General features: G+C 40.0%; 1 protein-coding gene across 1 annotated transcript in view; it reads right to left on the reverse strand.

Annotated features, from left to right (window-relative positions):
• The window catches only part of myo10 (myosin X), a 125,223-nt gene that overhangs the window by 30,612 nt on the left and 68,003 nt on the right, over positions 1–26,608 (reverse strand). Inside the window, exons 4-19 of the mRNA XM_042225547.1 lie at positions 24,449–24,636; positions 11,745–11,879; positions 11,520–11,644; positions 11,007–11,020; positions 10,627–10,711; positions 10,349–10,452; positions 9,745–9,874; positions 9,035–9,153; positions 7,564–7,710; positions 7,110–7,210; positions 5,503–5,569; positions 5,049–5,141; positions 4,094–4,162; positions 3,833–3,915; positions 2,745–2,853; positions 1,620–1,700 (exon numbers count right to left, since the gene is read on the reverse strand). Of these exons, the coding sequence (XP_042081481.1) occupies positions 1,620–1,700; positions 2,745–2,853; positions 3,833–3,915; positions 4,094–4,162; positions 5,049–5,141; positions 5,503–5,569; positions 7,110–7,210; positions 7,564–7,710; positions 9,035–9,153; positions 9,745–9,874; positions 10,349–10,452; positions 10,627–10,711; positions 11,007–11,020; positions 11,520–11,644; positions 11,745–11,879; positions 24,449–24,636 (1,650 nt within the window). The remainder of the gene's footprint in view (positions 1–1,619; positions 1,701–2,744; positions 2,854–3,832; positions 3,916–4,093; positions 4,163–5,048; positions 5,142–5,502; positions 5,570–7,109; positions 7,211–7,563; positions 7,711–9,034; positions 9,154–9,744; positions 9,875–10,348; positions 10,453–10,626; positions 10,712–11,006; positions 11,021–11,519; positions 11,645–11,744; positions 11,880–24,448; positions 24,637–26,608) is intronic.

The raw sequence follows: 26,608 nt of genomic DNA on the forward strand, positions 1-26,608 counted from the left end.
CTTATGACCTCTGAGCATCACTGGTGACCTTGTGGTTAGAGAAATAATGTTAATTAACATAACAATTAACGTCTGCCAGACAGTCGAGTAGCAGAGGGAAATTCTCGGGCAGCACATGATCACTGGCATCAACAATCAATGAGAGTATTTCAAATTCAGCTTGACACATTCAACATTTGCAGTGACGTTAACGAGGCAGCGAGGCATCCAGACAGGTATTGATGATATCCATCAATACACGAGCACCCTTTGAAATTTGGCCAATTTTAAACCTTTTTCTATAAACCACAGCCTGCAGATAAACATGCAGCAGGTATGAGCTAGAAATAAATACGCCGCAAAAAGACAGAATAAAAGAGGCAGCTGCTGAGAGTATGTGTGAGAAAACTGACAACCAAGCAAACAAAACGACAATCCAATGTCATGCTCCATTTTCAGGTTCCAGCTTCAGCTCAGCTCTGCTTCTGAAAAGCTGAGCGCTTCTCTGCTGCACTGAGCAAGTATCTACGACTATACTTGGTCATTTTGACTGATTCGTATTTTAAAGCAAGCCGATCATTTAATATTATATAACTACACTGTTTTAGAACTATGTAGTTACAAGCTCTGAACCAAAACTGTATAAAAATACATTAACCTTTGTTGTGGCTCATAATTAACTCTCACTGTGCACACAAAAAACAAAAAAAACAAAAAAGCTGACGATGTAAAATAAAATCCATCGAGACAGCTGCTGGAAAACACAGGTTAAGTAGTTCTACACAAACCAAATAGTTCCCTGTTTCTTCTTCAGCTCTTTGATCCATTTACAAAACCAAATGAGTAAAATATGTTTGAAAAAAAAAAAAGTGTTTTAGAAGTTATTTTTGCTACATATGTTTCTATTCAGACTCTAAGCTAGCCTTGATTATTTTGGCTAATTGGCTTTTATAAGGACGTACAATTTTAGTGGAAGTCAGATGATGGAAAATCACCAAAAAATCCATTTTAATAAAATAAACACAAGATCACAGAAATATATGCTTCAAGCTGGGAAATGAAAACAGACTTATATGAATTCATATTCACATTTTTTACATCCAAGACGGCTTCTTGATTCATGGTCTGCAAACCGTTCCTGTAGGCTAACATTCCCAGGGTCCCTAATGGTAACACATGCCATGCTGATGCTGAATCTATTTTTCTCAACCCTCTTTGTTTTTGCCCACATGGGCTATTGTATTTTCTATTGTGTTGTTTTCTATTTCCTCCAATCCTTAAATCAAAGAAACCAAAAGCCAAACGCAACCATGCAAAGAATTTGAAAATATTTCATATGAACAACTGAAATCACTCATTTAACATTATTAAAAACAATATGCAGTAGATTTGGTTGATCCTTAGTTGGCAGAGATAATTAGTCCCACTAGTCCCAGTATATCATTTGTGTACATTAACCCTGCATTTTCCACTTCTCCTGCCTGTTGCTAAGCAACTGGAGGTGAAAGGTCACCAGAAGGGCCATACACTGTTCATTCCTGTCTGCAGTTCGTTGGTGGGGGAGGATTGTTTGATTATTAAATGACAGTCCCACACAGACTTCCCCACGGCCCAACATGTGTGTGTTCGTGAGCACTCACCTTGTGTGTATTTGGTTTGATGCACCGGATAAAATATGGGTTGGAAGTGCTGAGCGTGGCCATCAAGGAGTGCAAAGAGTCCTGTAAGAAAATAAATGGGTGTAAACACTTTAGTTACTGCCACTATTACAGCCGTCTGAGCACAGAGAGCGTCAGACACTATAGACAGAGGTGCTCCTGCTCCACTATTTTCCAGCCTGCTTTGAGGATGCAGGCACAGTTGGTACCCTTACTGAGTGAGCTCTACAACCAGCAGGGTACACGAATACAGGACGAAGCCCTGCGTTTGCCGTCTGATGATGAAATTTATGTCACTTTGACCTTTTTTTAACTTGTAATCTTTACAAACATTTACAACAGGTCCAGTACTAAAGGTGTGTGAACATGTGCAGAAGCTACCGTGACATCCAACAGAAGCACTCAGAGATAACGACTCTCTATACATTTCATTCAGTCCTTATAGTATTATTACAACTTGTACAACATTGCTGCTACAACCACTGTTTCTGTTACTATGTCAGCTCAAACTCTTATTATAACAACTACTGATGCTGTAATAACCACAGACTGCAATTTCCTGGTCTGTAAAGAGAAGCCTATGAGAAAGTACCTCAAACATGTATTCTTTCTAATGGCCAGCAGGGGGAGACTCCTTGGCTGCAAAATAAATCTTTGTATAGGATTCTATGCAAAAATGACCCTACTTTTAAATTGATTTATTATCATAGCGTCTCCTTCTTTTAATTACTATTGCAACCATTATTTCTCCAAGTCACATGTTTTTGCTTTATCTGGAAAAACGACTTTACTCTCTATTACTTTCAAAGTAGTCGTTGCTGCTACCACAACAACTGCACATTATTTAATAGGTATTAGTTAACAAATGTTTCTGCTGTTGCTCCTAATGCAATTCTTCCTATTATCACTCTTTCTTTTACTGCCTCTCTTACTAAGATTTGTGCCCCTGTAGCAAAACTCCCACTGCTGCTAATAAATAGCTTTTGGTGATTTCTACACACCTGAGCAACTTTCCCAAAAACAGATCAATCAGCTGCAGCATTCAGCACTGCTAGAGAACAATTCAGGAAGACTTTAAAGTAAACACACTTTTTATTTGCGACTTACCTTAAACTGGGTGCTGACTGTGGGCCGTCTGTGTTTGATGCTGCTCTTCAGAGTGTCCTGTTTGTTCCGGCTCAGGACGTGTTCAAACAGATCGTAGACAAAGTCCAACCTGACAAATAGAAGCAAATAGTGTGATGTGGAATTTGCAGTGCAAATGCAAAAATGAAATAAACTGACAACAGTGTTGTTACGTAAAAGTCAAATTTAATACTATTGATGACCCTCTTTATGTGGGACTGAATAGCATTTTTATAGCTTCGCCTCCGTCCCACATTTTAAGTGGTTCTGCAGAACAAGTGCTTTTCTAAAGGTTAGCTTTTTCCCAGTATATATGAAAGGAAGGGTTTTTATTCAGGAAGGTCAGCCTGTCTGATGCGATACACATCAGGGACAAAAACAAATCACAAAAAGTCTCTAGCTTTACAGATTTTGTTGAATGTGATGGGAAACGAAGCCGCTGTTTATTCTGAGAAATAAAGTTTTTGCCTTTTTTGCTAGAGTTATTTTTCAATTTCACACAGGGGGAAATATGATATCTGCTAAACGTGTCAGATGTGGCTCAGAAATGTCATTTAATCTCTAAATACAGAAGCTGATATAACAGTGAAATAAACTCAGACATTCAGTCTCTGCATTGTTGACATGTCTCACTTTCTCCCACACAAACGGTGTTTGCCCCACATTTAGCTGGCTGGGATCTGGTCACCCTAGTTAATACTTACAGTGCCAGCCCCAACAAAGTGAAGGTTAAAGAAAAGTCAGTTCTGATCAATCAATTTGAAAAATCACATTTTTGTCCAATTTCTAGTTTTCAGTTTTTGATTATTGGTATGAAAAAAATAATTTAACTGAAGGAAACGAGAGAGGCCACTTAGAGGCGCTGTGCAGCTTAAACCATTATTGAGCTTAGCTGTAGAAAGGTTAGGAAAATGCTTTTGAGTCTAAATTTTTGTGAAAACTTAAACAAATATGAGATCAGTATGCCCATTTCCTTTTAAAAGATAATTTAATTCCAACCTTATTTTAATAAATAAATGTGTGGTCCAACAATAGAAATGCAAAAATGCAAAGCAGGGCCACACGCCTACCTGCTCTCCCTCAGCATGTTCAGGATGTCGTCTCTGAAGGTGTCTCTGTTCTTCTCCAGCATCCCCCTCACGTCATACACCACCTGTGCCAAGCCACCACAGTGCGTCAGAGAGGCTTTCACTGGAGCAAATAAAAAGCCGAATAGCACCTGGACACGTGATTTGCTTTGGGGCTTCACTTTAAATCAATCTGCAGCTCCATTAAAACCACAAAAACACAACAATAAAAACAATAAACAGAAACAGATATTATGGTCTCACCTCTCCTGCATAGTGTTTGACTCCAAAGTAGTGCACAGCAACACGTGGCTTCACATAGAAAGGGTTTTTCTGCAGGAGAAAACATGCTTTATGGTATCTGAGGTCATACCTGCAGAAAACTGAGGGAAATATTTGTTCCTAATGCTAAAAATTACAAATCAAGTCCCACCGTTGCTGTTTGAGTCTCCACTTAACACTCTTCTCTCTGGTTTTAATATATCTAAGAGTCATTTACTGGCTCTGAATCCTCTATAACAAGGCTGTAAAGCTGCACTAAAAGCACAGCCAAGAAATTATTTAGCAACATTAAAAAAAGAGCTCCCACTCACTCAAAGTATTACTCCTCTTTACTACTTGCAATGACATCAATGTTAAGTCAAATCAAATCAAGCTGCTTGCTCCACAGCCAAACGCCAAGAAATGAGCAGCGCTGTTTGCTGGAAGCGATCGATATCCTCTCAGCAACATTAGACGTGAAGCTGCACCACAGCATGTAACGTGACACACTGTGAAGTTCCCAGTTTACCAGTTATTTATCAGATGGAAACGGAGAAAGTAGATGTGAAGTTGTGTGAAATTTGAGGCACTGATCGAAATTCATTTGAACATTATCGCAGAAGTCTGACGAATATTTAAAATTGGGTTTCACCCGACCATAAAGGAGTCTGTGTTTATTAATTAACTGTAGTGCTAACTAGGTATTAGTAGTATTAAAGTATTAAAGCATGCATTTAAAAAACTAAGATCCCTCACAAGTGAAAATGAAAACAGCAAACTTTTTAAGACTCTAAGGACAGGTGGGACCACTTTTATAGACCTTATATTTTTAAAGCAATGTAAAAAAAAAAAAGAAAGAAAGAGGGAAGTAGATGCACGTGTGGGACTGAACTGTTTTCCAACAGTTAAAAGGAGAAGCTCCAGCTGCCAAAGTGAATCAAAGTCAAGCGCGACATACTGAGTGCTGGCTGTGGAGTTTCTCCAGCAAGGTGTCGTCTGTGGCTTTGGGGAAGTGACTCTCCTCATTCATCAGTGCCAGAAGACCCAGTTTCTATGGAAACACAGATTTAATTACCATCAGCAGTCATCACCATGATTTATATCATCATCATCATCTTAAATGTCTCTACACTCACCACCTTTGTGCTCTTTTTGTTCAAGTCTTGTCTACTCTGATCTCATCACTGCTTTTTTTCTTGCTTTTGTAAAATAGTATCAGTCTACCACTAATAATATAACCAGCACGCAAGCAATATAACCGCTGTCTCAATGAGGTCAAACCAATAACTAATACTACCTGCAACTGCACTTTTTGGAAATATTTGTTTGCATGGATCGTAGGAACACTTCTTTTAATCACTGACACAACAGTATTCGACTGCCACTTCACAAATCTTGAATCATCTGCATACCTTCTCAATCAAATCCAAACATTCTCCATTATCCATCCAGTCGATGTCAACCCAAACCAGGCCTTCTCTGCAAGACGCAGCAGGAAAAACAAACAAAAGGATTTAGTAGAGCGAATTAATAACGGACACATTTAAAGGCGGGGATGAAAGTACATCTGGTTTTATGAGTCATTCTAGTCTTTGCCACCTGCACCAGCATGTTTTCATCCCTGACTTCTTCTCATAGAGATGCTATACATTACAGCACAAAGCACAGATTGGTGGCGATCAAACTTAGTGTTTTAGTTCATAAGACAAGATTTTTCTTTAGGACAAATCTTTGTTCTTTTTTTAAAGGAGCATCACGGTTCACTGCTACTCTGGGTTACTCCCAATAAAACAAACCCTCAAGATACAAACCATGGATAAATGGAGGTGCTGGGCGATTATGCTGATTTCCCTCAACCTATTGATCCCATCAACCTACTTTTCTTTAAAATGAGTGGATATGAAAACATTTTGTTCAGTATATGTAAATTATTTGGCAGCGTACAAACTGCAAAGATTTTCTGTGATAGCTTAGCTGATGCAAAGCACTGTTTATCCCAGCGTTAAGAACAAGCTTATGTCATATTAAAGGCCTAAAAACTTTAATCTTATTTCACACATAACATGACTTCACAATTTCCTGATATTCAAAACATCTTTTGAAAAACATTAGATAGCAACTAATAAAGAGTCATCACCAACCAAAACAAATGCTATAAGAAATATATCTATTACCATCTCAACCAGCTATATCAAATAAAAATACCTTCAGCATTTGTAACTGCTAGCTTACTTAATCCTACATATTCACTTTTTAATTTTTTTTTTTTTAATTTTTAAACTTTCTTTGTGTAACACATTTAGTTTTGTTTGCTCTCCTAGCTTAGCAGAAAAAAGTAAAGTTAGCTTCACAATCAGAAAAAAAAGCTTTATTGCATTATTGCACATACATCTCCCATGTTTGAATGACATTGCATCAACTTGAACAAACTTCTAATATATTCTGAGATAGACCAGAATAAACACAGCTCTGTGGAGATGTAGGCTAAACCATGTTTCTGTGGTAAGCATTTTCCCCCTACTAGCTTCCATTAAGTTTTCAGCATGAGATAATGATTCAGTTCCATTTTTGTGGGTTTATAATAGTAACAAATACTTGGCTGACAGTGGCAGCGTTTCACAATTAGCAAAAACGACATTAATAATATGTGGATTCTTTTCTTTTCACCAGTTTTCATTTAAGACTTCCTTGCATGCACCGCCTGCTGTAACACTAACGAAATAAAATCTTTAGGAGTACCTTCTACTTTTCTGGTCTCAAAATCTGTTCTGTAATATGTGTCAATCTTTTGTTTAATTTGATAATGTTAAAATAAAGTCTAAAATATTAATGTGATACATTAATATTAATTAATGTATGAAAAGGTAACATAACTATCAAAGAGTTGACCTGGACGGCCTGAAAACTTTACAGTTGTCTTCTTTTGAAAGCAGCATTATACAACAGCAAAGTAACACTAGATCACAGACTTTTGGTGCAAAACAAATCGATGCATCACGAACAAACAACCTCCACCTACTTATTGTATTCAAGTTGCTCCAGGGAGAAAATGTGCTTGTTAAAATATTCCTGAAGCTTCTCATTTGCATAGTTGATGTTGAACTGCTCAAAGCGGTTGACCTGTGGGAAAATCAGGCGGTTATCAGACACAGAAAACAAAGACGAAGACTTAATGAACTGGAAAACGAGGAATCCCTGAGGGTTATTTACCGATTTCTTGATTAAAAACAAAGTATGATTAAAATTCTTGGGGAGGGGAAAGTTTATTCGAATGTGCTTGAACAAGCGATTGAAATTTAATTGAACTCAGTTACATTTAATAAACGTATTTGTCCCAGAGGGAATATTACATTCTCATGTCACAGTGGACTCACAGCCTGCTCACCCGTGGGTCTTTCCTGAGTTAACCCTTTGGACCACATAATACTTGGTCATTATACTGACATTTTAAGGGGGAATTTTACTAAACATACCTCAAAGTTCTCAAATCCAAAGATGTCCAGGATGCTGACTGACTTGAAGTCTTCTTTGCCCTTGATGCGGGTGTTGAGTTTGCGAATGATCCAGTTGAAACACTGAGAATAAAGTGCCATGGCCATGGAGTCTCGAGAGTCCACGGCCTGCAGAGGAGCAGGACAAACACAGTTGGTGTTCAGCTAAAGTCTTTAATTAGTGGCTTATTGGAAGGTCATGAATGAATAAACTGAAACTACCTGGAAAATTAACATCATCCTCATTTTCTGACTTTAACTCTTTTTTTTTTCTAATTTCTTATTAATTCACTTAATATTTTTACTATAAACACTATCACAACTGGTCAATTAATCAATATGTTAAGTGACAGAAATTTATCTTCATGAAAAGTAAGAATAATCCATTATGCTAAATATTTTCTTGGTTTCCTGTTTAGATGATTGAAGCGATCATTTTTAGATTCTGTCATTAGCAACACAGACAAGAAACTGGGTAAAGAGAAAAAACGTTTTTTTATATGTAAAGAAAAATGTAAGACGGCCAGTTAAACTGTGGAGGTAACCATAACCAGTAGGTACACAGTCCTAATCGTCCATGTTAACATGTTCAGAGAAACATAAGAGCAACTGAACTCTCAGGTCTCGGTAACATTTACTTTACCTCCATTAATGAATTAGTGAAAAAAAGGCACAAACAACCTGCTTTTGACTCAAGCGCAGCCCCCTACAGACTGATGAACTGAGGAAATAAGTTCAGCCCCCCAAAGGCCTCAGTCATCACAAAGCAATAACAGCAGAGAATAGCCGGAAAGCTCGAACACTGTTTGGGTTTTGGGTGTGTTTTGTTTTGTTTTGCCTTCACTTTAAACAGCCGGAACCTGCTTCAGGCTAAAATTAGTGAAGAATTGTTCTCTGTGAGGTTGAAGGTTTAAATGTGGAGATGCATTATGGGATGGATGCAGTAGATAGTATGACTACTCACGATGTGAAAGTCAGGATATTTTTTTTAATATTGCACATATTTATCTGTGTTTATAATATGTAGATTTTCCACCTGATTCCATGAATATTATTAAGCTCTTTCAACCAATAAGAACTGGTCCTACTGCATTTGTCACCAAAGAACAGCAAAGCCAGTTTTTCCTGAACAAACATTCGAACTAAACTTCTTCTTGACAAATACTGTTAATGGTTAATTAATGATGTTAATTAATGATGTCATTTTCCTTGAGTCAAGCGTTACGTTTTTCCTTCCATCTCATATTTATCACCTTTACTGCTAACTCTGCTTTGTATCAGTGTACTCATGGCTGTGGCAAGGTGTTGAGATTCAGTTTGATTTGGCCTCACATGCATTAGAGGCCCAACAAGGAAGGACCATTATAATCAAAACATGGCTGTTATTTTTTATCTGTAGCCATTTTTATTTGGTGGGATGGCTTTGATCTGGGATGTTTAAAGTACAACTGACCTGTTCCACAGTTAGTGGTGTGGAGATCTCCTCGCCCCTAAGGATCATGGACCGGTGCGTCAGGACCTCGGCAACCTGATCCGAGTTCAGCCCCAAGAGTTCAGATGTCCAGCTGAGTGCTGCCAACAAATGAAACACACCGTTAACGACTTTGGACGTAAAATGTCATTTTAAGTGGAGGAAACCAGACTTTACACATCCCGTTTATTTAACTGGTCCTCATTCACACCATGATCACTGTCGTCAGCATCCTTTCCATTTGGCTTTTGACCTTGAAATGCATTAGCCTTTAAACAACCCAAAGGTAAAGTCACAGTGAAAGCAGATGAAAGTTTAAAACAGTCAGAAATTAAAGTTTTAACATGCTGAGACAATGTTAATAATGGCTTAGATCCTGGGTTTGTTTGTGCCCTGAAGTCTGAATGTTTTACTCTGAATGAAAAGTTTTCAAGGAAAGTGAAACCAAACTAATGACAAGCTGTGGAAGTATTTAGTTCTAATCTTCCCAAACAAAAACTTTAAACATTTTGTTTGTGAGTAAAAAAATAAATTTCCCAGTTCTTTGTTTCAGACGTGGTTAAGTTTAATCATGAGAACTACTTTGTTGACAACAGTGCCAGACTTATGTGTTTGTAGGACCATAATTAGCTCGCCAAAGTTCATTGTAACCATATGAAGAAAAATGTGTGGAGGGGAAGGGTAAACTCTACCTGATTTGGAGGAAATCTGAGCCCCTCCGGCCGTCACGAACTCAATGTTTCCCGTGTGGAGGATCCCAGCCAGGAGGCGCAGGATCTCGTTGATGTTCTCCTCTGTAAACTGCATCGTTCGCATGGCGTTCTGGGAACCGCAAACACACAAGGAGAAAAGAACGGATGAAAACCTCAGGTCGCCTCTGGTGGCCTCATGTTTAAATTCTCACCAGCTGATTTTATTTCTTTTGGGTGGAAGTTGCTGTTAGAAACAATCCGTCCTGAGAAGCTGTAAAGACTTTAGGGCGTTCTTTGAGGTTTGGACTGATTTAAAGCCATAAGTCTGATGCTTTGGTTTGGCAGCAGTGATTTCAGCTTTCAGTCACCAGGATCAAAAGTTTCTTACTCTGACTTGTGATTATGAATCATGAGTACCATACAGAAACATCATTTATGTCAAACTATGAGGGAAAAGGAAAAGTATGTGCAGTCTGTGCATTCTATGTTTTTGCCACATTTTAAATTTGACCAAAACCAAATGTTTTGGAACACAGCACACACAGTAAAGAAATAACTGTTACTTTTAGCCTTAAATCAGTAAATGCAACATAATCACGCGCACCAGAACATCCTGAAAAGTGCCCTTGTCGTTGATTGTTTTGTCATCCTGGCAGCTGGACTGTCTCAGGTAGTGATAGCTGTCAGGATGGGTCAACCCGAACGCCTCTGCAGACACACAGAAACACACAAATTACAACATCTATGACACATTTGAACCACGTTAGCTTTCTGCTCTTTCTGTGCCTGAAGTCTGTTTGCACTGACTCATAACTTCATCTGTGTTAACCTTCCTACTTAAATGCTTATTAAATTAAACGATGGTGTTTTCCCCTCATTCACCTCTCTGCTGGTTGTTGGTTCCTGCTAATATGGCGTAGAAAATGTGGTAGTTTCTCTCCCCTGGGTTCTGCCTGACCACTCGGTTCTGCAGAGGAAGAGGAGAGTTAATATACATCTTCACATCAAAACTAATGCTAATTTTCAGATTTGACCAAACACACAGAACAGCAGCCTTAGTTAGTTTAAACTTCTAAAACTGAACCCAAAGATGGTGTGCTTTTACAACAAGATAACAAAAACTCCATGGAGCTGCTTGCACCTCCCTTCTTTACAAACATATTTCACAAAGTGAAAATGTGAAGTGAAAACCAGCAGCCTCCAGCACTCCTGATTCAACCCTAATCACAGATTTGGTGGGAGGAAGGAAGAAGAACACTCACCTTTTCTAAGAGGTCTGCAGCCACAAAAGTGTCAAGTGTCAAGGCACAAAACAGTCAAAAAAAGCCTGCACGCACAAAACTGCTAACAGAATTCTGCAGAAATGTTCAAATAGGACAACTTAAGCAAAGACCAGCATTAAAATGTATTAAAAATTCAATTCGGTGTTTACCAGCTAGTTAAACGTTGCATGAACTGTAGCTGGGCCTTAAAATAAACTTTTAAAACACATGTGAACACATAAACACATAAATAAAGATGAAGGAATAACAGCATCAAACAAACAGTCAAATCAGTTTTATTCTAATGTTACAATCCTCGTGCTCCTAATGAAGGATTTGTGCTAATAAATGAACAGGAAGCTGTGGCTCTCTCCTGCTTGCTGTATTTTTACCCTTGACAGCAATTTTGCTAACCCCTTACAGCATGGCCTCCTTTAATGCTAAGCCTGCGCAGGAAATGAGCAGGGAAAGGAAGCGTAGGCCACTTAACATCAAGTTGGTTTTAAAGGATACAGTCGACAATTTTGCCTCCCTGGATGTTGCCTTTCTGGCTGACATGCAGCTGGACGAACTTCCCAAATCGGCTGGAGTTGTTGTTGTACACAGTCTTGGCGTTCCCAAAGGCCTCCATGATGGGACTTTAGAGTGAAGAAAGGACGTGATCATTAACCAGGAAAGCAATTGAGCCATTACCCCATAGCACTATGGAGTTAATTTGTAATGATAGGTGTAATTTACCTGCTCTCCAGCAGTGCCTCCTCCACATGTGACGTCTTGTCTCGGGATGATACTTCCAGCGAGTGTTGGCTCATTGCTGACAGGAACTTCAGGATCAGTTTGGTGCTTTCTGTTTTACCAGCGCCGCTCTCTCCACTGAGGGAAAGGAAAGAAAAATAAACACAATCTCGAAGATGCCTCAGAAATTAAGCAGTGATGTCATAAGAAGATTCATTTAATGGATTTCTTTAGCAGGTTTCAAATCACACTTATAGTTTTGGTTATATGTTAAATTGAATATTAGTGTTCCACACACAGCTCATGGCATCGAGATGTTCTGGGGAAATATTCAAAACCCAACCACTAGATGGCGCACTGGGCACTGCTAACTGACTTAGGATCCCTGGCTCTTGTATTGAAACCAGTCAATGAATCAAATCACAGTGAAAGTCAATATCATAAAAATAAGAAGTGACATAAAGCCACGGGAGGCATGAAGCATGACGGGATGAAAAACCTGATTCATGTGGGAAACAAAACAGCAAAAATGAGTAACTAATAGTTAAGAATGGCTCCTTTTGCTTTTTCTAGCCCCACATTTTTATTCATACGCTCTACTAGAGCAGCTTTGGATGATTAACACCGAGCATCAAACAGAACAGGTGGGTTTGACCTCTCTGCTCAAAGGCAGAACTGTGTGCTTCAGGCGACCAGATCAGGGAAATCTATTCTCACTGATCGGTGAGCACAGAGGGTCGACAAAACTGAAATGCAGCAAGCTCATGCCCTGTAAGGATACAGCAGCCACAATGAAGCACACAATTGAATGACCATTGCAACAATGATTAAGTTTTATTCTATAAATAGAGAAAAAGCATTATTTAGTCATGGATAGTCATTCAACAGCTACAGTCCTTTATAATAACCCCACTTTATTTTACAGGCAGGGGCTGTGTGTATATGGGGCAGCAAACTCCACACACTCAGAGCCAACGCTTAAAACAGCCACTCTCCACGCGCTGTGCTGATGACTATGATTTTTGCAAGTCAAACCACCTGACAAGCTTCATCTGCCTGAACCACAATCACTTTCATCCCACTACAGACTTGGTATACACACACACACACGCACACACGCACGCACACACACACACACACGGATTTTAGAAGTTTTCACTTGAATAACCTGGTGACATTTATCAGATGCCGAGGTACATTAAACACAACACAACTAACAGAAATGGACAGAAAGGGGTGTAGAATCACCCAACATAATGTCCAGCTGCACCTCTACTGCTGTAATCGGTAACACAACTTTCTTGTCAAACACAGCAGGATACCCTCACGCACATCACAGTGACATTTAACGTGAACCTGGCAACCCACAGCCAAACAGTGTGAGGTTCAGGCGAGTCACGTTAATAATCAACCCTGAAAACCTAGACACCGAGAGCAACCCCCGACTGTTAGATTACTCTCCCCAAAAATGCATTATTCAACAGACACACTAAAGACCTGTAAGAAGTTACACTTAGTGGTCATAAGTAAGACAACTACAGCAGTAACAGCTCCTCTGACCTTTTCTGGAAGCCTGGGAGAAAATAGGTTTGGAGGAAGCGTTTCAGTGATACTGTCAGGAAACATCAGAGCGTGCTAAGTAGACTGAAAAGAAATCCATGCAAGTCAGAATCACCAGCAGAATATTTTATTAATCCCTGAGGAAATTATGTAGTTACAGTTGCTCCAACTTACAAAATATAACAAAATAGTTCTGATATATACAAATAGCTCAATTTATAAATATGCTACTGGTAGGTAAAAGATGGATGCAGCTTGCAAGTCTGTGAAATAAATGTAGAATTGACCTAAACCTGCACTTATAGAAATGACAAACGGGGGGCGACACCTCTGGATGCAAAAAGAAGTAAATGCATAGAAGTCTATGGAAAAATGACCCTCAGTTCTTTACTGTGACCTCAGTAAACACTGATGAGTTTATGGGCTGGATTTGTGAATGACATATCAGGATAATTTGGATCATGAATTGCTCCCATCAGCATCCATGGGGATAATAAAGCAGCTGGCCAATCTTTTGACTGAAAAACTGACACTTTATAAGTAAGAAGTGTCCCTTTGTGATATCTGAATGTCAGCGAAGCTAAAATGGAAAAGCTCAGTTAGGGGCTTCAAAACTGTGGGATGGCACCGTGGCTACATCCATCTTTTATATACAGTCTATGGGTTGCTGGCATCTTTACTTTTAAATCAATATAAAGATAAAGGCGAGAATTCTTATCATTTTACTTAGTTTGGTGGGATGAGCTGGAGATCTGGGCTGAATAATTAAATCAGAATGTGGTGAAACTTTTAAACTTTATTCAAAGAAAAATTAATCAAACCTTTTAAGCTGCCTTTAAAAAAAAGATCTGATTTGACTGGTGACTCACGCAGTGTTTGCGTCCCACTGAACATGGAAATGAAAGCTCTGGCTTCCTCTCTGTTCATTTAGGCAGTAGATAGATGCCCAGAGGCATTTCCAAGATGACCCCTGAGTTACAAGATTGCTTCTAGATTTGAGTGAAAATAATGTGAAAACCATTATCTTCAACATATCTTCAATGTGTTATTGTTGGGTGGGAGCCTTAATTAAATGTCTGCAGGCCGAAATTGCTATGTGACCTAACCCCCGAGGAGGAAGCACCACAGCACGCTTGTTTGCCTTTGTTATGAAATCCTGTTTACGACACCTCAAAACATCCTTTTTTTTAAATGAGAGTTTCTCTCACATCTGCAAACATTTGGTGACAGTAGATGGGACTTTATTTAGGAAGAAAACTCTTCATTTGGATAATGGCTGGGTGACTCCCCTCAGAGAGATCACAGTGTTTGACATGTGGTTTTTCCTGCTGGTAGCTCCTTTACCACTGAACAGACGTGTTTCTGTGTTCTGGTTTGTATGCAGGGAGGAGAAAAAAAGCCTGAAAGAAACTAAGGATGGGACTAAAAACATTCATGGATATTTTTGTAGCCTTAGTTCAGCTACAGTAACGTTCTTCTTTTTCATTTTTTTTATTTTTTTATTGTTTTTCTAGCTCATCTAAGCTAAGTCAGGCTGAGAGTTCAGTACAAGGATGTTGTAACTTGGATCTTATGTGCATTAAAACAGCCCATTAAACTTGTTAGCTGACCAGGAAAAGATCAATCAGCAACAGCTCTGGGGGGCGGAGTCAGTTTTGGCACAAAGAATTGGGAATTTAATCTTTTTTTGGTATAAAACTTTGACACTGTTGAATACTTTAAAGTGAATACATCTGCTTTAACTTTGTTAACTAAATAACTGATATATCAAAAAATTATTTTTCACATTATGATCATCTGTAACCAACTTTCTTTCCTTCATTTAAAATAATCCTCTCAGAATCTGCACATTACCGGAGAGGCAAAGACTTAAAGGTCGACTAAAGTCCTCTGCTCATAAGCCCACAATCCAAGCAGATACTACAGAAATATTACAACACCTTGGAAACTAATTGGATGCATGCTTTATATAATGACGCTGGCAGCAAATTGAGGAAATTCCACTTGAAGAGAGGCAGTGGGAAACATATGGACAGGGTTGCATTACAGCAGATCGTCCTCTCGAGGCATTATGGTGGTTCAGAGGCCTGATGGACATACCACACAGTCACAGCACCGTGAAAAACATTCATGCTCTTTACATCACCTCGCCTACTGTGATGTAAAGATAACGCACAAATGTTCTTTGTTACCCGACAACTACACCAGGTGATCTGACAGCCATCCTGCTGAACTTCTCTTTTATTCGACATGTCTGCAGATGACTGTGTATGTGGGAAAGTGGAAAGATACCATCTCATTTACATCTAAAGACTGCAAAACATTATTCAGATATTTAACTTTCTATTACAAATATTATGAGTGATTATCAGCTTAGGGATGAAATCCCTTTACACATGCATTTAATGCATATTTTGGATCTATAAATTTAAAGTATTTTAAATTCAAATTATTTAGAGCATAAACTTCATAGCAACCTTCACTTTTTGGACCTTAATGCTTTTAATTTTACTTTTATTGTTGGCATTTAAAAAGTCTTTGTTGGTTTTAGGAAAAGTTTATGGTTTGGGTTACAGCGTTTTAGTTGATGAAATGTACAACTAGAAATAATGTTTAAACCTTATTTATGTGAAACTGCCTCAACAAAGTAGTGAGAGAACCTATTTGTGGGTCATCTTAAAAAGCAGAGCTTTGACAGCCTTGTCATTGTCTCTTGGACAGTGCTTTGGGAAACACTGCTTGCTTTTGCAGAGTTTTATAAATAAAGTTGAACTTTAGAGTTTAGAGTTTAGACTTTAGAGAGAGGCCACATCCTTAAAGTCAGTGTCACATTCCTGATGGACACAGAACAGGACTGGAGATAACATAAACTCTCTGGGTGACTTGCAATAACTTCTGACATGAACAGGCAGCGCATGAGTGTCGATGTTATGACAAAAGAGACTGCAGTTAAAAAAGGTGGAAAATAAAGTTTTAGTGATTCAAACGGCAGATCTCAGCAGTGCGTCTCACCAGCAGCAGGTCAAACTTTAAAGGCTTTCACATGTGACTCATTTGAATAACTTCTTCTACACAAATGGGCCAATCAGGAAAGGCCTGTTAAACACAAGTCACCTAAAAGACTTCTGGCAGAGAGCCACACACACACCCACAAAGATGCCTAAACAGGTACACACACACACACACACGGAGCTATACAGCACCCTGCTTTTGTACTAATCCCTGGCTCCCCCCGTGTTGTTGCCACCCAAGGCAAAAGCCCCCCCACAGGCAGGAAGGAGGGAGTCTGCAGCCAGGCGACTGATTGTGTTGGACGAACTGCCTCCACAGCTCTGGACCTCACTCAGAATCTTTGTACTGAGGCAAAGAGCCTCAGTTTCTGCTAGAGAGTGAAAGAGTTTCTGAGCAGGGAAGAGAAACCGAGATGAGGAGCGACACGCAAAGAGAGAAGAGAAAAAAAATCTGTCTACACAAGTAATTGAATCTGGGAAATGTACTGGCTCTTTTCACTGGGACAAAAAGGTGAAATGTTCTCATCGACCGATAGAAGCTGTTTTCATAAAAGAAGATTAAGATTAAATTACTTGCCGAGCTGGTGTGGAATGCACCTTGTAAGGTTCGACGGGCACCTCTGCACGTCATGTCCTACACACTTACACACTTCTGTGAATTCAACAGATACTTGATTATATCTCACCCTGTCTATGCCCATTAACCCTTTTACAGTAAATAACTAGACCACATTGCATCATGGGACGTTCAGATGGTCTCACACTCTATATTTATTGTTTTATTGTTGTTTCTAATCTGCTGTGTAAGTTAGGGGAGTCCAGAGGATCTGGAACATTTGCATTCATTTAACCAACATGTTGACAGTAAAGCAAATATTAACTGACCTAATAGCACATTTTAGTAAATCATACTATGAATTCTTAAGACAATGCTGAATTAACTACACTTCACATTTTTTGTCACTTTAAACATGTAAAAATCGAGAATTAAAATAAGAAATAATGTGCAGCCAGAAATATAAAAACGAAAACACTTAGAGGGAAATATTTTGTTTTATTGTCTTTAGCGAGTCTCTGTTCTTCCTCAATACACAGATTTATAAACAGGTGAGGACCTCCTTCATCTTCATGACACAAAGCCTCCTGTTTTAGATTACTGCAACATTGCACACTATAAAATGATAAGAAGTGTAGACGTGTGAGTGATAAAGGTATACAGGTTCTTGCATAAAAAAAAATGCATTTTTCAAGAAAGAAATACTTGTTAGAAACTCCAAAAACACATGATTACCATTTGGAGTTGATAATCGGAAGGCCAATTAAAAACGAATGCATCATTCATTACATAAAATTGTGGGTAATTTATAAATGGCAGCATCCAATAACACTGATCACACTGGATCCTTACAGCTCACGACATCCAAACAAAATCAAATCTCAGACCAAAAGTTGCTAAAGTTGATAAAAGAGGCTGCTGGTGATGTGTGACGGGGGAAAGGTGTGAGAACACTGTATTAATAGAACGTATATGAAGACAAAGCCATTTCCTGCACTACACAGTCTATGTATGAACACAAACTTTTGCATATTTACACTGTGCTGTTGTGCTGAGTGCTTTCTTGTGTGTGAACAGTTTGAGATTAGATAAGAGACGTGATGATAGGCTGACCAGACGTCTGCAGATGGTGCAGTGGGAGTGGGCCTTAACTCAGGAAGTTTAGTCTGATTATCAGAGAGAAGTGGAGCCCAAGTGCAGCTAAGCCTGAGCTTAGACTGAAGTGCGACTCGTGCTAAAAATCTAACCATGTATAAGGGATTAGACCTTTTTCTTCCAGCCCAGCGTCAGACTAATGTCAAGATACCCACAGCTGGAGTTTTCAATCTGAGCCCAGACAGCTGTGCTGATCCAGTCTCTGCTGCTTACTTATCCAACAATGGACTGAGTTCAAGGTGTTTTTCTTCAGGCACTAATGCCCCCATAGCAGCACCGCCTCTTACCCTACCAGTGTTTGCAACAGCCTTTACTTTCATGTGACACCAACCTCCTCCACAGCATCCAGGATCAGGTCACCAGTCCTGTCTGGATGTCCCCCACAGATGGTGAAGAATGATTAAAACCTTCCCCAGCTTTTAGAGCATCTTTAACGGGATCTCGCGAGTGTTTTAAGTTACCTGGGATGCGTCATTATTTAACGTGAAACTCATGAAAAGGCACTGATGCTTATTTCTACATGTAAACACTGATAAAACGCAAACACCAGAAAATTTCACATTTAGAAAACTGCTCGTCTCATGTTACACTTAAATCTGCACAGTTAGTTATGTTTCCGCTCCACCAGGCTCTCTTCCTTTGCTGTGATCCATTCCTTCCTTTGGTCACAAATTATGTGTCAGACACTCAAAGCAGGCGAAAAAGAGAAATCCTGCTGAATCCCAAGAGAAACCCTCTCAGGTATGTTTTCATAAGGCTTTGCTGCAGGGCTTTTGTGACCCCCACATGCCTGAGTAATTAACAAGGCTGGAGACTATTGGGTTTGACCCGGCACCCACCTATGGGTCAGGAGGTCAGAAACAAACTGCTGGGGGAGGGAACCTGTAGGCTGGGCAGAAAAACACCTCGACAGCTTTGCAATTTAAAAATTCGAGCCTTTCTAGCCATAAAAAAAGCAGCCCAACAAGCCAAAGTTTGCAAATGAAAAAGTTTGATTGTATTGAAGCTTCAGGCATGAGTGTGCTAGCTTTTGTTTTGTTCTTAAATGACAAACTTGTTCTGACTGTCGATTATTACAGTGTTCAAACACCCTGGCTGTCTGCTTAATATAACCATTTGTAAATGTTGAACCAATGACATGAGTGTTAGTGAGCTGCTCTAACAGCCTCCACTCTTCTGCCTTTAATCTTTCATTCACATGTTGGAACCTGCCTGCAAAGGCTTGGTCTCATCCACAGCATTAATGAGGTCCATCACTTCTACTGTGTGATAAGGTGTTTCACAGTCTGCATTCCAAGTTCATCCCAGTAGAGCCGGACAGGGTCAAGGTCAGTGTTTACTGCAGGTCAGTCAAGTCCTGTCCCGGCAGTAACCTCCATACAGGCAAGCCCCAAAAACTGGGTACTGTACAAGGATTGAATTTATAGAAGTCACCTGTTCATGTTCCATTTAGATTTAGATATAGACGTATATATATTTAGATTTAGGGCGTGGTTAATACAATTCTGTGATGAAGGCATGGCTTATTCTGCAACACTAAAGTTGTAAGAATGCTACTGAGCCAACAAAGAAATTAGGTTCATAAGAAATGGAGAGAATTAGCTAATAAAATGTGAATTAGAGGTCTGCATCTCTGGTTTATTGCTTTATTATCCAAACTTAAACCTGCCATGGTGGCATCTTCTGTGCACAGCAAGCGTTTGGAGGTTTTCCAGGATTTTCTTTGCTGGCGGTGGGGAGGGCATTTTTGCTGAAATCTGCAGCACCAGCTCAAAGGGGGGCTTCCATTAAAACAATGTGGCTCGATGTAGGCAGGTACCCGCATAATTGAAAATGCAGAGTGGCATTTATGAGCATTAATGAGCAGATGGCCTTGTGTTAGAGCTGGCCTCTTCCTCCTCCTCCTTCTCCACTTATTTTACACCGGCTTCTGTTTCATTCGCCTCCCCCTGACTGGATCTGATTACCCACAATCCCTAAATCCAGTGAGAGAAGCTTCCTGCCTCGCCTGAAAGTGCCAGCTTGCGATTTATAGCTCTTCTTCCTCCCTCTCTCTCTCAAACACACCATGAAGCGAACCTTTCTGTGTATGGGTGGAGGTGCTGGCATGTTACATGTTTTATGAGGGTCTGCACCGAGACCGCTTTGGTGATTTTGGGGGACCTGCAGGAGAAATGTGTGTGGGTGTCAGAGATCATTGTGAACCATGCCACGTACTGCGGCAGCTGGGCAGGACTTCAGCTCTGTGTTAAAATGATCCTCCACCCAAAGTCTAACTTCAGGGTATCAAAAATACAACCTTTATGAGCCTGAAAACCTGCCTGTAAAAAGTCTGCAGTCGGCTCTGTCATGGAGGGCAACGACTGCGTCAGTGATCTGGTTTCAAGTATTGGTCGTCTCACTCTTTGCCACTGAAATGCATTTAAATTATCTTTTTAAATGCAAGTACAGTAAAGTCAGTAATTCAGTCACATTTAATTTGACCCAGCTCAACACACTGCAGCCAATCGGACGTGGTTAGAAAGTTAGAAATAAACTGCTTTAGTGGGAGATCACATATGAGAGGCGAGTATTTAAACACTCAGGTCTTTCTTCACTGCCATGACTGCCACTCATTAATAACTGCACTTAATGGATCCTGTGTTGACTAATTAAATGATATCGTTTGATATATGATGTTGAATGACTCAGGATTATTTTTGTGTGGTTACAGAGAGGGCATCATGTGTTTTCAGTGACCACCACAGAGCATGACAAAAACAGCCTCAGTTCTGATCCTCAGTCAAAAAGTCGGCCCACACGGCCGGCAGCGGCCCTCAGGAGAAACACAAGGTGGTTAAAAAAAAAGGGGGGGGGGGGGGGGGGGGTTCTCTTCCCCTCCCTGCAATTATTCACAGCCTCACACATCCATCACTCAGAGGGGGGGGAGCACCACCACTTCATGAACTCAGATGTGAAAGTATAAAAGCAGACAAATTCTGAGGTATAGACGCATGGGCAGATGGGGTTTAGAGGTGGGGGCGGCACAGCGGTGAGGTGGTTAGCACTGTCGCCTCACAGTCCAGGGTTTGAAACCAGTTTAGGGCTTTTCTGTGTTTTCATGTTCTCTCTGTGTTTACGTGGGTTCTGCAGATACTCCAAGAACATTTTTCTAGCTTTTGAATTTTGTTTTAATTCAAAGATCGTCTTGCATTCAGAGTCCCGTTTGATTTTTACAGTTTCACAGTGGAAAAATAGATATCTGTATGTGTTTTTCACAAAGCGCTGCCAAGTCTATAACCCTTAACCTAAGCGTTTTATTCCTTTGCAAAGTTTAAAAGTCTACCTTCAGGATAACAATTAGCAGCTAATTAGCAGCTCAGAGGCAGTAAAACACTGACAGAAAACAAACCCAGTGCTTAGAAGTGAAAGTCTTAAACTTCCCTGCCTGAGGGGTCCAAAAGAAAAAAAGAAAGAAACTCTGGTGGTACCGTAGTTTAAAACAAGTTATTTAAGAGTAATAGTAAATTCTGTATGTAAACTTAAGTATATTGCTAAGTATAACCTTAAGCATATCGTGGTCAGGCTGTCAGACGACAGTGTTTGAGCTCTTTCATTGTAATCACCCTCATTTCCTATTTCGCAACATTGTAACCAGCTGAATTCTTAAGACAATGGAGCGCATAAAAAGCTGCAACATCGAACCTCAAAATATTCGGAATACGAAACCAATCAGAGTTAGAAGAGGATAATCAAGCAGTGCAGAGTGTACCTTGGAAAGCTCAGTGTGTCATTTACTCTATTTTAACAGACAGAAAACCATCAGGTTGTGTTTTAGCTGAGACAACAGCTAAAGGTTACGGCTGTGGTCTGCGGTCTGTCCTCTCTGGCCTGGATGACTTCACGTGCTGCTGTTGCTGTCATGGAAAAAAATTACACAACTGAACTGTAGGCTTTATTTTTCTTTCAACTTTTCACTTTCTGTGGTGAATTTAAAAAGTTTCACAAGCTCTGTTCCCCTTTGTTAAAAATGTTCCACAGTTTTGTCCAATATACAAGAAACAACAAATGATTTTTCTTGAAAAGCGAAAGGTGATGAAGACAAACACAAAGCAGATCCACAGCAGCGATACGACTCGTTAACAAAGTGACAGCATTGTGTGGCTCAGGACTTTCTGTAGCGCCACTACAACGTTTGTGTTTACGCCTCGCTCTGTGCACCATGGCGCATGTTCTTCCCACTAACCAACATCGTGCCAGACAAAAGAATTTGTGTATCCCAAATACATCATCAGAGCAGAAGACGACAGACAGAACACGTGAGACTGCATGCCGTGCACAAGCACAGGGAAGTATTCCCATTCATTTTGTAAGTTAGGATTAAAAATGGTCATCATTGGTTTTTAATAAAAAAAAAACTTGAATGCATGTACAGAAACAAGGTTACTGGCACAGATCAAATGGTGTGTTTACATGTGCTGCAGCAAGTAAGCCAAAATCTGTTTTTATATGGAGCAACCATCTTTTTCATGTCTCTCTGCAGTTATTAAGCTTAATTATAACCTTTATGTTACTGGGACATAGAAATTAAATTTATAGAATGACTGATAAACCAACTGCAGCATAATAACTAGTGTCTCCATGGTGGAGCTGAAGAGAGTGCCAGATGAAATGCTACCTCATGATTCAGGTGATGGGACACCAGCACCAGTGCAATGCAGACGCCAGCACTGAACCGTCTCTTCCTCCTCATTTAAGAGCCAACTCACACTTTAAGAGATTCTTAGCTAAATTTGATTTTTATGGGAAGACATTCAGAGCGGACAGAATCTGTAGGCTGCATCTGCCAATATTTCAATTTCTTGTGAGATCTCCTCCCAGCACACCAACATTTCTAAGTTTGGACGCAACAGTGGCAGCTTTTGGAAAAGGCTGTGAAAATGAGCCAAGGTGAAAATTTCCACTTGACATTTTGGTTGACAAATCATGTGAGTGATGTGGATCATAGAGATGTTTTGTGTGGTAGATGGTCAGGCCCTCAATGGTGATGACTATAGAGGTGCAACTTAAACCATCAGCAACACAGAAGGAATTAAACATAATCGCTAATTAATGTTTCATTAATGTGTAATGCAAACAACAAAATCCCAGCTACTTAACTTTCTGCTTTCCCCACAAACTTAAACCGGTTCAAGTTTAAAGGAAACATGTGTGCCTCGTTATCCCCAACGCCAATTAAGCGAACCAAACAAGGCTGTAAACTAATGCCGGCTAATCCTAAGAAAACTGCAGCACTTTTGCCTGAAGCAGCAGACTGAGACTCTCCAAACACGACACCTCTCCAGCACCATGTTTATTTCTTTCTGCTTCAGATACTAGCTCTAAACAGTCTTCAGAAATATGGAGATTTCAGTTTCCAAACTCTCAACACATTTTAATATGCTCTGTCTTGTAGATGAAAACATGACACGCATTTCATAACGGAAGAAACAGAAATGTGAAACTAGAATTTTAAGCTCTCAACTCTTAACTACGACAGCTAATGAGCAAACTGTCACAGGAAAAGCTGATAGAGCCATTCTGGCTCAATAATCTCTGTGTAGTGTACCACCCTTTTTGTGCTCTTAATTTATTTGCTCCTCTTTATAACTACTTTGCTGCCAACAATACAATGTTGCAACAGGAAGTTGAATGGCCACGTATTCAGGATACCTTGATGACAACTAACAACAATTCCCACGCACTTAAACTCAGACATAACTCCTGTATCCGTCCTTCACTAAATTAGCAGCCAAATATTATCATATCTGAGTTACAAAAATAGCTCCTTTTTAACTTAGTAGGAAGAGAACGTCTGTGTGTGTCGACTGAACAATGGAGCCACAGTCGACGTGAAAGTTGTCCAACTGAAATCAAAGAGGAAGGATGTTGGGACGGAAGGGAGCAGACAGAGGATGGCGATAGAAAGAGCGAGTGTGTGTGTGTGTGTGTGTGTGTGTGTGTGTGTGTGTGTGTGTGTGTGCTGTGTGTGTGTGTGTGTGTGTGTGTGTGTGTGTGTGTGTGTGTGTGTGTGTGTTAGTGTGGGTGTGAGAGAGAGAGAGAGAGAAAGATCCTCAGAGGTGCAGCCAAAGCGCTGAGGAGACTTGAAACCAGATGAAGGAGTTTGGTACTCTGTGGGGGGGTTATTCAATGGACCAATAAGGATGCTTGATAAAACCTCAGGCAAAGATGGTGCTGATATTCTAAATGTGAACCATCAAGTCTGCAAAAGTTGTAAAACAATAATGAAATATTTAAAATACTCCAACGTTTCACACTCTGCCCTCTAGTAGCCGCTAGACTTTACATGAGTTTGCTTCAACTCCTTGCTGTGTTTTTGTAAATCCATTAAAACTTCTGGAGATTCAAAAACAAATAAAATACATTCACAAAAATAGATCACACACCTGATCAGGACACACTGGTTCTGCAGCCTCTTCCACAGCGAGCGGTAGCACTCATTGGCGATGGCAAAGATGTGCGGGGAGATTTCACCGAGGTGGTGCTGACTGTACATCTCCACAGCGGGTCGGTCATACAGGCCAGGGAGCGGCTGGTAAGGGTTGACTGCTGCCAGGATGGAACCGATGTACGTCTGTGGATCAAAGAGGCAAATTATCAATAATTACGCAGACAGAAAGCAAATAAATCAAATTTCACCTGAATGTTTTAAGTAAAGGTGAAAGAGAAACATGAAACAATACTATCATGATGCATTACACGATAACAAGATTCAACGATTCTGCGATACTTCATACTCCGATGAAAATGTACTTATTCAAATACAGACATTTTTACTGCGTCAGTTTAAGCCCATACTGTCCTTCTCTTCACTGTTCCCCAACAGTTTCATCTTCTGTGTTGCTAATTAGCAAAGTTCTGCTCATTTTATCTTCATTTGACTAACAAGCGCCACCATGAGGAGCCATGAAGTAGTGAACCTGGGTAATTATATTCGATACCAGCTATTGGTGTTGTAGAGGAAGCTTCCCCCCCCCCCTCACTGCCATTTCAAAGTATGAACATTTGCACAGCATCCATTCTTCTCTAATGATAACTCTCTTGACCTGCATGTCGTTACTCGCCATCTACTGAGCAAAGATCGGAGCAAATCATCTCTGCTGCCCGTCACTGCTCAGGTGGAAGCACAGAGAGGCCAAAGGCTGCACTTAAATCCAATTTCTCAGACAGAAACACAGAGTCGTAAAACCCTTATTAGGTTCCCAGGAGGGTGGACAGCAGCAAACATCAAGCAGCCAAACACGTGACCTTAGTGATGAACACTCTTTTACAGCTTCCACTCAGGCTGTCAAAAAGCCCAGCAGCACGGCATTCAGCACGTTTGACCTTTTGCTTTTATTTTCACTGCTGAGAAGCAGACTCAAGATTTTCCAAATTAGTTTCAGATTTCAAAGTTCAAAGCAAAACAAACCAAGCTGCTGAAATAGAAGCTCGTGAAGCCAGAAGAAAACTTGGCTGAAGCTTCAGTGATGTGGTGGTGACTGATGGATAACTAGGCAGGCTTGGGAAGAAAAAAAAAAGGCAGCACATCAGCGTGCATCTGTGAGAAAACATCTGGATATTCCTATTGCTGGCCTCGGTTTGAAAAGTTGCAACGGTTACAGCAGAATTAACCGGATTCTCACAGTTACTCGAACTGGGCAGGAAAAGAGGTAATGCTGTCAGAAATGCTCGTCCTCAACCGTGAAGGTCTGAGCATTTGCAAAGGTTAGAGAAGCATTAAGCCGATTTTTCACATCCACTTCAGCATAAAAATAGTAACACTGTCAAAACCTGTATGTTCTAAAAGGTCTAGTAAACACAGAGAGAAGCTTTCCATCCCGCATAGAAGAAACTAAATCCTTAATTGGTCTTTCCACTAAAACAAAAATACTGGAACAGTAAAGGTCATTCACTTTGGAAATGCTACCATTGTTGGTTTACCCCAAACAAGCTTCTTTTGTGAGAAAACCCCTAAGAAACATACGCAAATACTTTTAAAATGCCTACATTTATAACACAAGCACACATGTTTCCAGCCTGGTACTACTCATAGTCAGCTTTGACTGAGAGGTGCTAACTGTGGGTGCTAGCTGCTTCACCTCAGCTAATAAGAGTCACTGAAATGGACTGCTTGATCTTGTCTGTGGTGTTGATGTTACCTGTTTTAGTGGAATTACCTGACAAGTAATCTAGCCTGTGGCTTGTAACTGAGCACTCCACACTCTGATTCAGATATGACTGCTCGAGTTTCAAAAATCCCAGGCAGCAACAACCAAAATGGTTAACTTATCGCTTCCAAACAGGACTTCACAAACAAGTGTGTGACATCACAGTCGCTGCGTCCATCTTTTATATACAGTGTATGATCCTGACACATGTTAACTCATCGGGACATGCCACTGTGTAATTTCAGCAGCAGCCATAAAAATATTGGTTTCACAATCAGTCAGCGATCATCAATCAGCACTTGCTCGCAATCTGATGCAAAATGTGGTTTTTAAACCAGGAAGAAAAAAAAAAAAAAAAAAAAATCCAAACAATTTACGGCCACATAAACATCGAGC

Source organism: Haplochromis burtoni, unplaced genomic scaffold (assembly GCF_018398535.1).
Source record: "Haplochromis burtoni strain Fernald_Lab_line unplaced genomic scaffold, NCSU_Asbu1 Contig_175, whole genome shotgun sequence".
Classification (NCBI taxonomy): domain Eukaryota; kingdom Metazoa; phylum Chordata; class Actinopteri; order Cichliformes; family Cichlidae; genus Haplochromis; species Haplochromis burtoni.